The 12,811-nt window shown below is 43.4% G+C and overlaps 1 protein-coding gene across 1 annotated transcript in view; it reads right to left on the bottom strand.

Moving 5' to 3' along the window:
• The window catches only part of nphs1 (NPHS1 adhesion molecule, nephrin), a 53,513-nt gene that overhangs the window by 13,037 nt on the left and 27,665 nt on the right, over positions 1–12,811 (bottom strand). The window contains exons 9-21 of the mRNA XM_034228201.1: positions 12,605–12,776; positions 11,130–11,287; positions 10,048–10,189; positions 9,496–9,620; positions 9,242–9,410; positions 8,292–8,421; positions 7,097–7,272; positions 6,247–6,387; positions 5,556–5,696; positions 3,762–3,883; positions 3,014–3,173; positions 2,714–2,870; positions 2,218–2,369 (exon numbers count right to left, since the gene is read on the bottom strand). Coding sequence (XP_034084092.1) covers positions 2,218–2,369; positions 2,714–2,870; positions 3,014–3,173; positions 3,762–3,883; positions 5,556–5,696; positions 6,247–6,387; positions 7,097–7,272; positions 8,292–8,421; positions 9,242–9,410; positions 9,496–9,620; positions 10,048–10,189; positions 11,130–11,287; positions 12,605–12,776 — 1,945 coding nt within the window. The remainder of the gene's footprint in view (positions 1–2,217; positions 2,370–2,713; positions 2,871–3,013; positions 3,174–3,761; positions 3,884–5,555; positions 5,697–6,246; positions 6,388–7,096; positions 7,273–8,291; positions 8,422–9,241; positions 9,411–9,495; positions 9,621–10,047; positions 10,190–11,129; positions 11,288–12,604; positions 12,777–12,811) is intronic.

Below are 12,811 nucleotides of genomic sequence, written 5' to 3'. Positions count from 1 at the left end.
ACACCTGAGGCCCTGCTGGCCTGTACGAGCGTGCATCCCCGCTTACTGCTTCAGAGCGATTAAAAATAGATAAATGGATATCACTGAAAGAAATTGCAGAGCTGATGTTCTTCTCGATAGAAATAAAAAAGGAAGAAAAACGATTTGAGATATTCTCACTTATCCTGTTGAATTGATTTTAAAAACCATCATTATTCTTATCATTAGATACAGTATGTGTACCAAGAAGCATTTATAACAGTTTACCTCTGAGCAAAATGTTAAGTGACACTTTAAGAAAATGTAATGAAGGAAACAGGTAAAAAAAAACACTGACGATAAATAACTAAAAACAATATAAATCAAGGAGGAGAGAGAAATGTAATGCTCGGAACATGGTCTTTTCTTATTGGCTGTTTATTCCAAAGGCTTTGAAAGAACATATTTTTCACGGTGCACCGCTTCATCGGCTTTTTACTTGCTGTATGAATGATCAGAAGACATGGACAGAGCTATGGCCCATCCCTTATAGAGCAAAGTGGCTGATTTGTCCAATTTATCCAACCAGAGTCACGCACCGACTGACGAAGCCTCTTGATTATTATCAGCATCGTTAACACAGATCAAAAGAGGCTAGCCAGGCCTTCAGTCTGACATGAGGCACTGCTTCAGTCAGGGTAGTGAAGGGAAAGCAGATTATTTTGCATTTGGAGCATGGAAAGAAAGGAGGGTGGTTTTAGGGGCAGAAGTAGAGATAGTCAAGGAGAGAAGGAGGATACATATAGCAGCAACATAAGAGGGGGATGCTCTACTCCTCTCTGGCTCCAGGCTGCAGCCCAGTTTGTGGAATAAATAATTCCCACTATCAGTTCTACTCATAAGATTCCAGGGCGAAGAGGTCAGCCTTATTTGGATCTCGTCTCGTTCAAATCCAAAAAGCGCCAGGCTAAGAAGAAAAAAACACCTCTCTTTTCCTCTCGAGCTGTAACATGATAATCAAGCATATAAAATGTATTATCACTGCGTCAGATGAATTATAAATATGTGCAGCACTAACAAAATGACTGGGGAAAAACAGGCCAATATTGGATTGTATTTTATGGTTTTCAAAGTAAACATTAAATGTGTCCAATGGTGGCTTTGGGCCTTCGCTGAGAGCAGGACTGAGTTGATAGTGGCGGTGGTGCAAAGATACTCTGGTAGCTAAAAAGTCTAAGCACGCCGGGAGAGCAAAGCATATCGCTGCAGCATTATCAGAGGGGGAAGTGAAGTACTGCTATAGGCTGAATGATAAGGGAGAGATAGAGCAACGGAATAAGTTCCTTAAAGGGCTGAAACTCAGGAGCAACAGCGCTCTCCAGTTTACAGAATTACGCATGTTCAATGGCCCTCCCACACTATTGTAATGATGCTGGAAAAGGCTGATAAACCTTGGACAAAGCAGCACAGACGCGATTATTTTTGAGATGCTGCCAAATTAGAACCAAAGGAATAGTTTGTGCCCCACTGCCAAGTACGTGATATGCATAATCCCTACATGTTGTGGGCTCTTAACACTGACTTTGATCATTTGCCATTTATTTAAAGATGCATAAGGTCATTTTAACCACTAGGGAGCAAAAGGATTTAACTAAACTGATAGCACCGCAGGTCTGACATCAAATACTGAATACTTACACATCTGCACTAACAAGATACACTCGCTTTGTAGCTCTGGTAGTTTTATCTTGGTCTTTTGATCACTAGATGGTTGTGTTCTCAATCTACCTTGATTCGGACTCCCGGTGGAAAGAGTGTGTTAAGAGCATAAAGACTGTGTAGCATATGTGCAGGCCAGCTCAAAAACAATGAGCCGAAATTAGCAACACGCAGCTAGAGTTTTGTGGAACTGCGCTGTTGGGTGTTCATTCTCAGTGGTTTGTGTTAACTACTGACCCACCACAACACAATCATTACATCCAAAATAATAATTTTCACTTTTAGCAAATTGTTGCTGTTAGGGAAAAGTAATTGGATCATGTTTTACACCATGAAATCTCCTCCATCTGAAGCCAAATAAACCTTTCAAAGACCCATTGAATTCTTATATAAAAAATGAATTGCTGCAACGCTGAGACCGGGTTCTTATTCGTACCTCATGAAAAGTTGACGGTTTGAAGGTACATGTTTTTTTTTTTACACAGACCAACATTAGTCACCCAGAGACACACAACCCCCAACTGTACTCAGATGCAGTACTTGTGCTGACGAGCTGGATGTGGAGCGTGTCTTCCCCGAGCGAGTTGCGAGCCGTGCAGCTGAAGACAGCGTAGTCCAGATTCGTGCTCACATTTACAACTCTAACCGTGCTGGTGTGAAAGGAGCCCTCCCTCACGGTCCGCTCCTCATACCTGCAGCATGCATGTACGCACACAGATACACACACAGAAAGAGAGATAAATCCCGAGCAGGCAGACAGCAGGGATTGTGATGTCCTGCAGATCGCACTAAGTCACCCAATTTCACACATCAAAGAAAGCATTAAACAGGTATTTGCATAGTGAAAAGCAAAGTATAAAATGCTCTAAATCTGGATTTAGTGGTGAAATAGCAAGGAATAGCTAAAGAATATATTATATTTGGGTAAAACGTATTCTAATTGTGAGGATTCATCAGTATGAACCAAATGCTGACAGTAGCACTGAAGCTAACAGTGTGAGGAAGAGTAAGAAAAGAATAATGCATGCTCTCTGACCTCGGGTTGGCAAAGTCCATGCGAACACCTTTTTTTTCCCAAGTGAAGTCGACGCGAGGAATCCCTTCGGCCTGACACACTACCTCAGCCGTTGTGGTGCCATCGCCTCTACTTGCTACCTTCGTCCATTGGGCTCCTTTCTGAAGATAAGGTTTGACTACACAAGACAAGATGGGCATGGAGGAAGGAGTACAGGTGTATTTGTTTTGTATAATAAAAAACATGTACATATTGAGTATTCATGTATGTTTTATTTATTTAATGTTAATGTTACACTGAGAATAAATACTAAAAACTTACATTGTACTACCAGCTGCACTTCCACAGTGGCGGGGGGTGCTATGTCGTTATTGGCTGAGCACTGGTAAAGACCAGCATGAGCACGAGTCACATCATGAATGGTCAGAAGGCCAGATTCATCTTGCTGGTTCTCCTCTCCCATCTCCACCTCCCCTTCTCCCTGCGGAAGACAAAGTGAGGGCGAATAAGCGGCAGACAGCAGCTATCCCTCAAAACACACTCCCCCTGCTCCTGGGTGAGGCCCGAGTAGGGGGGAGGGCAGTGCGAGTATTAAGGCAGGTAGACAGCGAGGGAGAGTTGTGCGGGAAACCATCAGGGCTTGAGGTCGGGATGGAAAGGGCGTCGGGGGAACGAGCTCTGAGGACAGAGAAAGATCATGCTAAGGGTTGGAGAGCCACAGGGAAAGAGAAACGGGAGGGGCTGGGCAGGTTGAAAGCGGGACACACACTATTGCCAGGGGGTGGGTTAAACCGGAGAAGGCATCAGTAGATACAGAGACCACGCCACATTGACGAATGTGCCCTTTAGTCTCGCAGCGGTAATGAAAGCTATTTTTCTGGATTTGGACCGTGTGTGGAGCAGGAAGAGGTGGGGCGGAGGGATAGTTAGAGTCAGTGAAATATGGTGCATCTGTGCATTTAGAAAGGCCAGTGATAAACGGTAAGAATGGATAAAATAATAGAAAGCAAGCCAGATAAAGGAAATATGATACAGGGGATGATTCTGTGTGTGTATCCCGAGCTCTTACCAGCCATTTCCAAGTGAACATGCCAGATATAATGGGGTTGGCATCTGCCACACATATTAGGTCTGCTGTTTCCCCCAGGTTCACTAACACAGGGTCTTTCTCTGCCTTGACACTGGGAGCATCTGAGAGTAAGACAAAAAGGACAAGGCTAAGGCAGGAGCAAAGGTTAACATGCCAACTTGGGAAAAATCATTTGTCAACCCGTTAAGCAAGCATGCCACATTGCTATAATTACCCTGGCACTCGTTTGCCTTTGAAATTGTTCATAACCTCGTCTTAATTCGGCTTTGCGTTTGAGATGGAATGCTTTTAACGCTTCTTGTGTTGGAGGATTACAGATGCTTATGCAACCTAACAGAGAATTGTGCCTTTGACCCAGAAGGCCCTCCACTGACAGCTGATTCCCACATGACAGACTGACCGGCTCCCCTCTTTTCATTAAGTCTTCTTTCCTTCCCGACTGCTTGGCTCCTCTAGTCGTTATTTGCCCCTACCGTATACACTTTTTATACTTCCCATGAGTGCCATGTACTTGCAACAATAAGGCCATTAGTTCCTCCTTGTCTAAACCTATGTTCGCACTTGAAGAACAGTGGTGAGAAACACCAGAGACACAGACCTCTGGGTTGGTGGGATCCACCCGTGTTGGCCTGCTAACCAAGACCGACATAGTTAAGTGGGCTACACCGCCACCCTTAAAAGCTACTACAATCATCCATGCATAATGAATATCTACAACTGTGAAGCCCAGTCAGTTCAGGCCGGCAGAATCCATTAGGTGTGTACCATGGGCTTTGGTGAAACAGGCAGACCTACATTTTCAACACTTCCATTATTAAATCATCAGTATCGGGGCAGAGGGTTGGAGCTAGAGGCGAGGCCCCGGGCAGCAGTGGAGAAGCACGGCCTTGCATTGAGGCCTAATGAATGTGTCATGCTTGCTGGGTAGGGGCTGAAAGCCAATGGTGATGTCTATGTGCGTCTGTGTGTGCGTCTGTGTGTGTGTGTGTGGATGCTTTGGCGGTTCGGACTTTGGAGTTCAAAACATGTGAGAAGTCTACAGATTTAAATCCAAAGTACAAAATGGACCGTTATTTGTTATTTCTGCTCACTCTCCGTACTTTAAGGACGAAGCCTATTCAGCTTGACTTGTGCCCACCATGGACCCAAGGTTTACCTGCAAATCTGGCATGCTAGTAAAAGAGTGATCAATTATGAATGGATAGCAGGAAGGTGAAGAAATAATGATTTTTATACTCCCTTCCTTTTCTCTCATTTCCATCCCTTTTGCTCATTTTCCTGTGTTAAGTGCTCTAGAGAACTTTAATTAAGCTTTAGGAATTACTGTAAATAATTTAACTTGCTTTCAAAAGTAAATGAAAAATGATCCGAACACCTGGGGAAAAAATGCAGTCATGTTGCCACTGCCACCAAAGTCCTTTTATAATTCAGGACTCCCACAGCTTCTTAAGCATCAGATTCAAAGACTTTTAAAGCCCCATTTTCCTTAGATTTAAGGACTCAACAAGACTCTAAGAAGGTGCTGTTTGAAACAATGACGCAACTGCAGTAGATACACACTCACATATCAGAACATATATTATGTATTTGTTAAAGAAATTAAAAGAGCTTCAATTTCTATTCTTGCAAAAAATAAAAATAAATTGAAGCACTTTTATGACCTCTTTCCACCTGTATCAATTCACTTTCAAGAATTTCAAAGACATGTGGGATCCATGTTGATATGTGAATTGGTGTTTTGGTTACATGCTCATCTGTGTGTGCAGTTCTTACACAGAACATCCAGCATGATGGAGGCTTGGTTGACGCCCTCCTCGTTTGTACACTTGACCGTGTAAACTCCAGCATGTTTCCTTGTCACGTTCTTGATCTCCAGGGAGTTGTCGTCTGACCAGTGGAAGTGCAGACTCCCCTCTTTACAAAAACATTGAAACGCACACACGCAGAGACATGCAAAACAACGGTAAATTAAGTATTCATTACACTCTCATCAAGCGCGTGTCCTCTGGCCACTGGTCTCTAAGTGACATCTAATCCTGCATTATTGATTGGCCTGGCAGGATTCCCACATCAAGCCGACAATGGGCTGTGTGAGAGACACCCCCTCCACCGCAGCAGTCTAAATGCAATAGGTGGGTTTCCACATTCAGGATAGATTTTATGGTGGGGGCTGCGTATGATGGAGCTAACAGAGTTACCAGAGAAAGAGAGTGGGTGCAGCAGGGCCCTGATGACACCGGCCTGGAGGAGAAGCCAGGTTTAGAATCGTTGTGTTGTATTCAGGGAGACAGCAAACCTCATTTAGACTGCATACATTAGAGCCATAATGAGAATCACATTTGGCAGGGTCCCATGCTGGCTAACCTGCCATGTTTTATTCAGACCCTGAATGGCAGAGTGCTTACTTGCTGGCTCAGCTCAACTAGGACCTGGTCTATAGAGCCATCACACAGCCTCGGATCACCTTTGACCAGCGTCTCCCTGCGGTGCAGCCAAATGCAGGAGACCTCCTCCGGGTTAGCTGAGAGCAGCAATGGGATGACTGCCATGTCATCCTCCAACACCTGAATCTGCGCCGGCTGCTTAGGGCTGAATTCTGGTGGGTCTGACACAGAAACAGCACAGAAATTCAGCTACGCAAGTTGGATTTACACCAAAAATACATGAGCAAAGGCATGAGTACAAACTCTAGCATAGAGAATGACACGAACCAGCAAAGGAGAACACAAAGACACAGAAAACATGTTGAGCGTGGAAGCAGGAAGAGACACTAATGAGAGTCAAACCAGTAAAAAAAAGTCGACATCCCACCAATAAATCCAGATCTAACCAACTTTGCATACTTATATGGCGGGGGAGAAAAGGCAACGCGGGAGGGAGAGGGACAGGCATTAAAATGACGAGTGACAGTACTGTTGTCCAACTGCAGCTCCGCACAAACACACAGTGACATTCCTTCATGCTCATACACAGTAGCAAGCTTTGAAGCAGAGGCTGGCTGCTGCCTGTGAAATGGCATCAAAGACAAACATGGCCATGCAGCAAAGCAAATGCACAATTAGGACACACTGCCGCAGAGCTCAACAGACCCACAAATCCCAACAAAGGTTTTCCCAGCAAACAAAAAACACATGCACATACTACTGTATATGCTGACATTTCTGTGCAAAAGTACATCAGTAAAGCAGCTTACATCTGCACCATCATAAATCACCATTATGCATCGTTTAAGAAAACACATCTCATGGTCACTCGCCAGGAAAGAAGGGAACAAACAAACCAAGAAAGAAATCAAAGATGTTCTCTCTACTTACAATGCACATTTAGTTTAAAGAATGTGTTAGCCCCCTCAGCTAGCTCCGGGGTGTAGGCCTGGCAGATGACACGCTTGTTGTGATGCAGTGAACTCAGATTTAGGGATAGGGAACTCTGCACTGACACACCACCAAAATGAGCCCTCTTGGGGGGCTGCTCCACTCCCTGTAACCTACTGTAGGACACAAATTGCATCCAGCCAATCAAATCAACAGGAGGGTTCAGGTTCATCAAACAATCACAATTGGAGCACCATTTTACAGTCATTCAGCACTAATATGTATGCCGCTATCACAGTGTCAGTGGGACTCGTGCAGGAAGCGATATCATTCAGATTTTCTCTTACTTTTGTTCATATCCACATGTTTTTCTTATTTTGTCAGTACCCATTGATTTCTGGGAATCAACCATGTTAAACACTTTTTGCTTTTTCTCTAAGGTAAAAGTTTTACCAAGTTTAGAACAAATATTTGTTTATCCATCGCAAAACTAATCTGAATTTCAGGAACGTAAAATGCATGAATATCATTCTATGAAATGTAGATTGTTGTATGTTTTAAAATGATCATAGGATTCTTTTATTTTTGGGCTCAAGGAATACAATTTGTCCATTGGTCCTAATAAAGCTTTTGAAACCCTTAATGGATTAAAGTGTGTGTTCACCTTCTGAATGACTTACACACTGCTATTCAATGATTTTTGACTTTCCTGTAACACAAGTTCTGATATTCTGGAAAATAAAATGTTTCCTTTATTTAGCTTTATTTGCTCTGCTAAACAAAGCTCCTAGTAATAGGATGGGTGTGTGTGTGTGTGTGTGTGTGTGTGTGTGTGTGTGTGTGTGTGTGTGTGTGTGTGTGTGTGTGTGGTGTGTGTGTGTGCGTGTGTGCGTGCGTGCGTGTGTTGCTTGCATGCACATGTGTGACCATTAAAGAGGGTTTCATCCTCCAATTCTATTTAACAGTACCACCATTTCAATACTGCTGACGTTTTGGTGGCATCCATTACATTCTTAAGCATATGCCAGAGTGTTTGCACATGGCACAACACCTGCTATGGTTCAGAGTGTTTGGTGTATCAGGAGAAGATAATTATTCTCTTAAATTAATACAAATTCCAGGGAAATTCAAAATGATGTGACTGCATGAGGCCCACTGTCTGCTATGGGCCTTTCCACCAATGGCCTTGCCAAACCTGACTGTGTCCAAACTCCAGCGGATGCTGGGCTGGGGGTTGCTGCTTCCAGACTGGCACTCCAGAGTTAGCATCTGTCCCTGACGCTGTACCTCCTGTTTGGTTGAGATCTTCATACTTACTGCCAGGACTGGAGCACCATAGAGTAAACAAAAAAGACACAATCTTAACTCACTGACAATTTCAAGATGAGAAGAGTACAAAATGCTGGAAATCTGTGTGAAATGGTTTACTAAATCCATTCATCTGATATTGTGCTTTTCTCTCAGCTGAGTGAGACTGAAATAAAGCTCAGCATGTGTTATTATGTCAGAGCTAGGGCTGAACGATTAATCGATTTTGAATCGAAATCGTGATTTGAAATGATGCGATTATCAAATCGCAAAGCCTGCGATTTTTTTTTACATTTTTATTTTTTCAACAATTTTTTATTTTATTTTATTGTGTGTCAGACATCCACACCAATCAGAAGTGCTGTGCTCCACATGTACCAGCCATTGTTAATCAATCAGAAGTAGCCCATGATAGAAGGTGAGACAGATTGATCCAATCACCTGCCAAGTGCTTCTGAAAGTGCCTGCCCTTTCCCAATGGCTTCCAATGGAGCTTTCCTAGATGGTTTCTGAGTCAGGTTAGTACTGATCCATCACGTGTTTCTATTACAGGGTGAATCTTAAACTGAAGCTTGACTTTAAAGCAACCCAACGGAAGTTTCATGTAAGTTTAGTTCTTTCACTCGTAGCTCGGGCTGCGAGGGTGCTAGAGACGGGAGCACGTTGATACGACCTTCCTAGCCGGAGTTATGGCCGCATTTTACAATAAACTTCCGTTGGGTAGCTTAAAAACAAATATCGCAATTCGAATCACAATCGCAATATTTGTCAGAAAAATCGCAATTAGCTTTTTTCCCAAAATCGTGCAGCCCTAGTCAGAGCTCCAGTCTAACTCACAGTGAACCTTGAGCTTAGTCTGGGCAGAAATGGTTTTCTTTGCTTTATTTGTGGCATCACAGCGGAAGGTGGCCATGTTGTCACTTGGCGTCAGAACCAGGATCAGTTCTCGAGCCACACCCCGCTCAAAGGACGTACGCCTCAGTGCATCGTGGACTGCCCGTCCATTCTACAACAGGAAGGGAGGAAATTACACAGGGAAGAGTGTGTACTTCAGACATACGCTCCAATACCCACATACAGTACACACTCACCTTGAACCAAGTCAGAGTCGCAGTGGGATTGCCTCCAGTGGAGAAGCAGACGAGACGGACCGTGGTGCCTGAACGAAGAGGGACATCTGGAGGGGGGGTATCGAGCCATACATTTTGAGGGGGGTCTGATATAAAAAGAAACAAAAAAGATGTCCTTTAGTAGAGTATTTTGAGCAAATTGACATACGTGTTTATTTTGAACAGTCCAGTAGCTTCACTTAGAGACCATCACTCAAGGCCAGTTATATAGAACATTTTCGATTTGAAAAGGGGAACAGAAAACACTTCCATTAACACAAATGTGAAAAGACAGTCCTAAAAAAACAATTGCACACTATGTGTAGAGAATTCAATTAGTGAGAGCAATTTCTTTCCTTTTTTTGCATTTCTTGACATTCAGAGCTGTAATTGAAATCTAGCCCTCCTGAACTATGATGGATGTGCATTTGATAACATGTTAAAAGTAGTACAAAATAAAATGTCATTCTCCTCGCATAGGTATTTTATGCTAGTTAATTCTACAACAATAGAAGAATAGAAAGGCTTACTGACAGTAGACCTTGAGTATGTCGAACTGGGTCTTGGAGAAGTGTGTCCCCTTGTTGAAAGCCTCACAGGTGAGTTTCAGTCCGTCGTCCTCCCGGGAGACCCTGTGGGTCATGTTGGACATGGCTGTCATCCCACCATTGTCTCCCTGCAGACATAATGCACACATGACAGTTCAGTCAGGGGACAGACAGCCTTGGTTTCAGGGGCATTCTCAGTCTTAGGAGAGAGGGAGAAAGAAATCAGTGAGAATAACAACCCACATTGGTTTGTCTTTGTGAATACAGATGGCAAATTAGCGGCTGTAATGACTGATGTTGTGCATGGTCTTTGATAAATAGCATATTCATCTGACTCTTCTGCTTTGCACGCTATTTTAAATTGAGCAAAGCATCATTTCTCACCTGCCTGATAGTGGTCATGCCTGTGCAGCACATCTGGTTATTAAAGCCATTATTGTGGTGATTACTGTAAAAGCCCCAGTCAGAAAGACTAACAAAGACACTGGACAGGAGCGTCAGTCTTCATTAACCTCACACTGTTTCAAATGCATTAAAGCTCACACACAGCACACTGAGTGCCTTGTGTAAGATCAGATGAAAATGCTGCTGCCAGATGAATAAAGAGCTTGTTTAATAACACTCATCTTCCGTGTCAGCTTTTATTCACTTTGATCTTATTAACATACACAAAAGAGAGGAGCAGCAGAATACTCTTCTTAGAACCACCTGCTGATTCATTTGCAGTCTAGTTCTATTCAGACACACTGCTCATGGTCATAGCGTTTCCTTTCATCTAAAAGGTTCACAGGAGGAGGTCACATTTTAGAGGATTCTTTTTTAATTCAATGGGAGGCCTTTTAAACGTTTTTTCTATTACCCTCAAGGCACATTTAAGGGGGCAAGGCGTTTGCCCTTTATCTTTGAAGGCTTGTGTTCACCAAAAAGACACAATAACATGCCCTACTGCAGTATTCGCTTTAAAACAACAAGCATGATCATTCATTTAAAATGTGTGTACACTATCTCTTGCCAACATAATTGTTTCTACTTGCTTAGACTACAACCTTGTGTGCTGTGTAGTCCCACCTCTTCCATAGCTTCTCCGGATGTGTTGAGCTCCTTGTAGCCCAGCCACCAGCGGATCTGGACAGGTGGATTACTGGAGGTGGCGTAGCAGCCCATATTTATGTCCTGTCCCTCGATGGCCGTGAACGACCCCAAAAGTGTCACCTCTGCCGGCTCAACTGTTGCACACGCACACACAGACAGGCAGGCATACAAAAACAAGTTGGTAGAAATATCGGCCATGAAATAGTACATTCAACAGCTACCTTTTCTGATCACAGTGGCAGCGCACCTATTTTGGGATATGAAACATAGAGCTGCATCAAGGGTGAGAAGGAAAATCACTTTGAGTGGCAACTTGTTTTCTCAGGAGGTTTTCACTGTTGTTTTTAAAGTCTGCTTCGTTTTAACCACAGGGGGAGACGGGGGTACAATAGCTGCAGGCAAAGCGATGCAGCTGCATAAAGCCTTCCGGGGAATACAAAGACTGGGGACTGAGCTGGCAGACATGGGGAAGGAGGGGTCATGTATGTAAATCTTAATACTTATTTGTGTCTTTCCCACATGAGACATAGACCGGGACGCCTGTGTGAATGCCACACACAAAGAATGTTGGAATTAAGCAGGAGCCGTGAGGTAAAAGAGGCATATTCATATTACACCAGTGAGACGTACTCTGTGCCCCCCAGCCTCTGCCAGTGCCTACAGCGCAGTCAGCAGCTCATTTTCAACATCCATGAATGGATGACTGTGAGGCATGGCACCGGGGTCTGTTGGGGGCTTTGTTAGGAAAGGAGGGGCAGTGGAATAACTTCAGCCACCCTTACATAGAATAAGCAGGAGATTTCTGCATGGACCGTTTCTAATTCAAAGCATATTTAAATAAAATAGGTGCATCAATCACATTTAAAGCCCGGACTTACATAGTCTGGCTGTGTAGTGGTAATCAGGCTATTGTTAGACTCAATGCACTTAGGCTGCTGAATATTAATTCTGTATTTGTTTTATTGTTGCTGAAACAAACATTTTAAATTCAAAGAGAAATGTATAATAATCTATTAAACATGGGCGTTACTATCGCACAAAGTGTAGGCTATACTGCCTCAGGATTGTGCATTGAAGCAAATCAGCTAAATTATTGTAGCGGCTATGAAAGAGCGTGCTGTGATACTAATCTGAAGGCAGTGGGAAATATGGGCCACGGCCATAATAACCATTAGTTTCATTAATGATATTAGCATTAGAATTTATGCTGGGACAGCAATATAATTGTTTTTTGAGGTAAGACTCTTATTATATTGCTCAGCCTTTTGTCCATATCCTAAATAATCCATTGCTGCTCGTCTTGCCAGGGCTTTGAGTGTGTGTGTGTGTGTGTGTGTGTGTGTGTGTGTGTGTGTGTGTGTGTGTGTGTGTGTGTGTGTGTGTGTGTGTGTGTGTGTGTGTGTGTGTGTGTTCCAGCACTGTGCACTGTAATAAGCATTACTTTCACTCACAGAACACAGTGATTTTGCGGCTAACAGAAAGAGGTGACGAAGACACCATATTGACGCTTTCACAGCACAACACTGCCTGGTTGTCTGTGGGATGGATTCTCATGAAGAGGATACTGCTGGACTTCCGCGCCACAACGTCCTCTTCCCACGTTGTTGAGAGAACTTCTTCATTCTGAAACACAGACACAAAAACATCAAGAATATGTT

This window comes from Gymnodraco acuticeps, unplaced genomic scaffold (assembly GCF_902827175.1).
Source record: "Gymnodraco acuticeps unplaced genomic scaffold, fGymAcu1.1, whole genome shotgun sequence".
Classification (NCBI taxonomy): domain Eukaryota; kingdom Metazoa; phylum Chordata; class Actinopteri; order Perciformes; family Bathydraconidae; genus Gymnodraco; species Gymnodraco acuticeps.
This window is presented reverse-complemented; position numbering and strand designations above follow the sequence as displayed.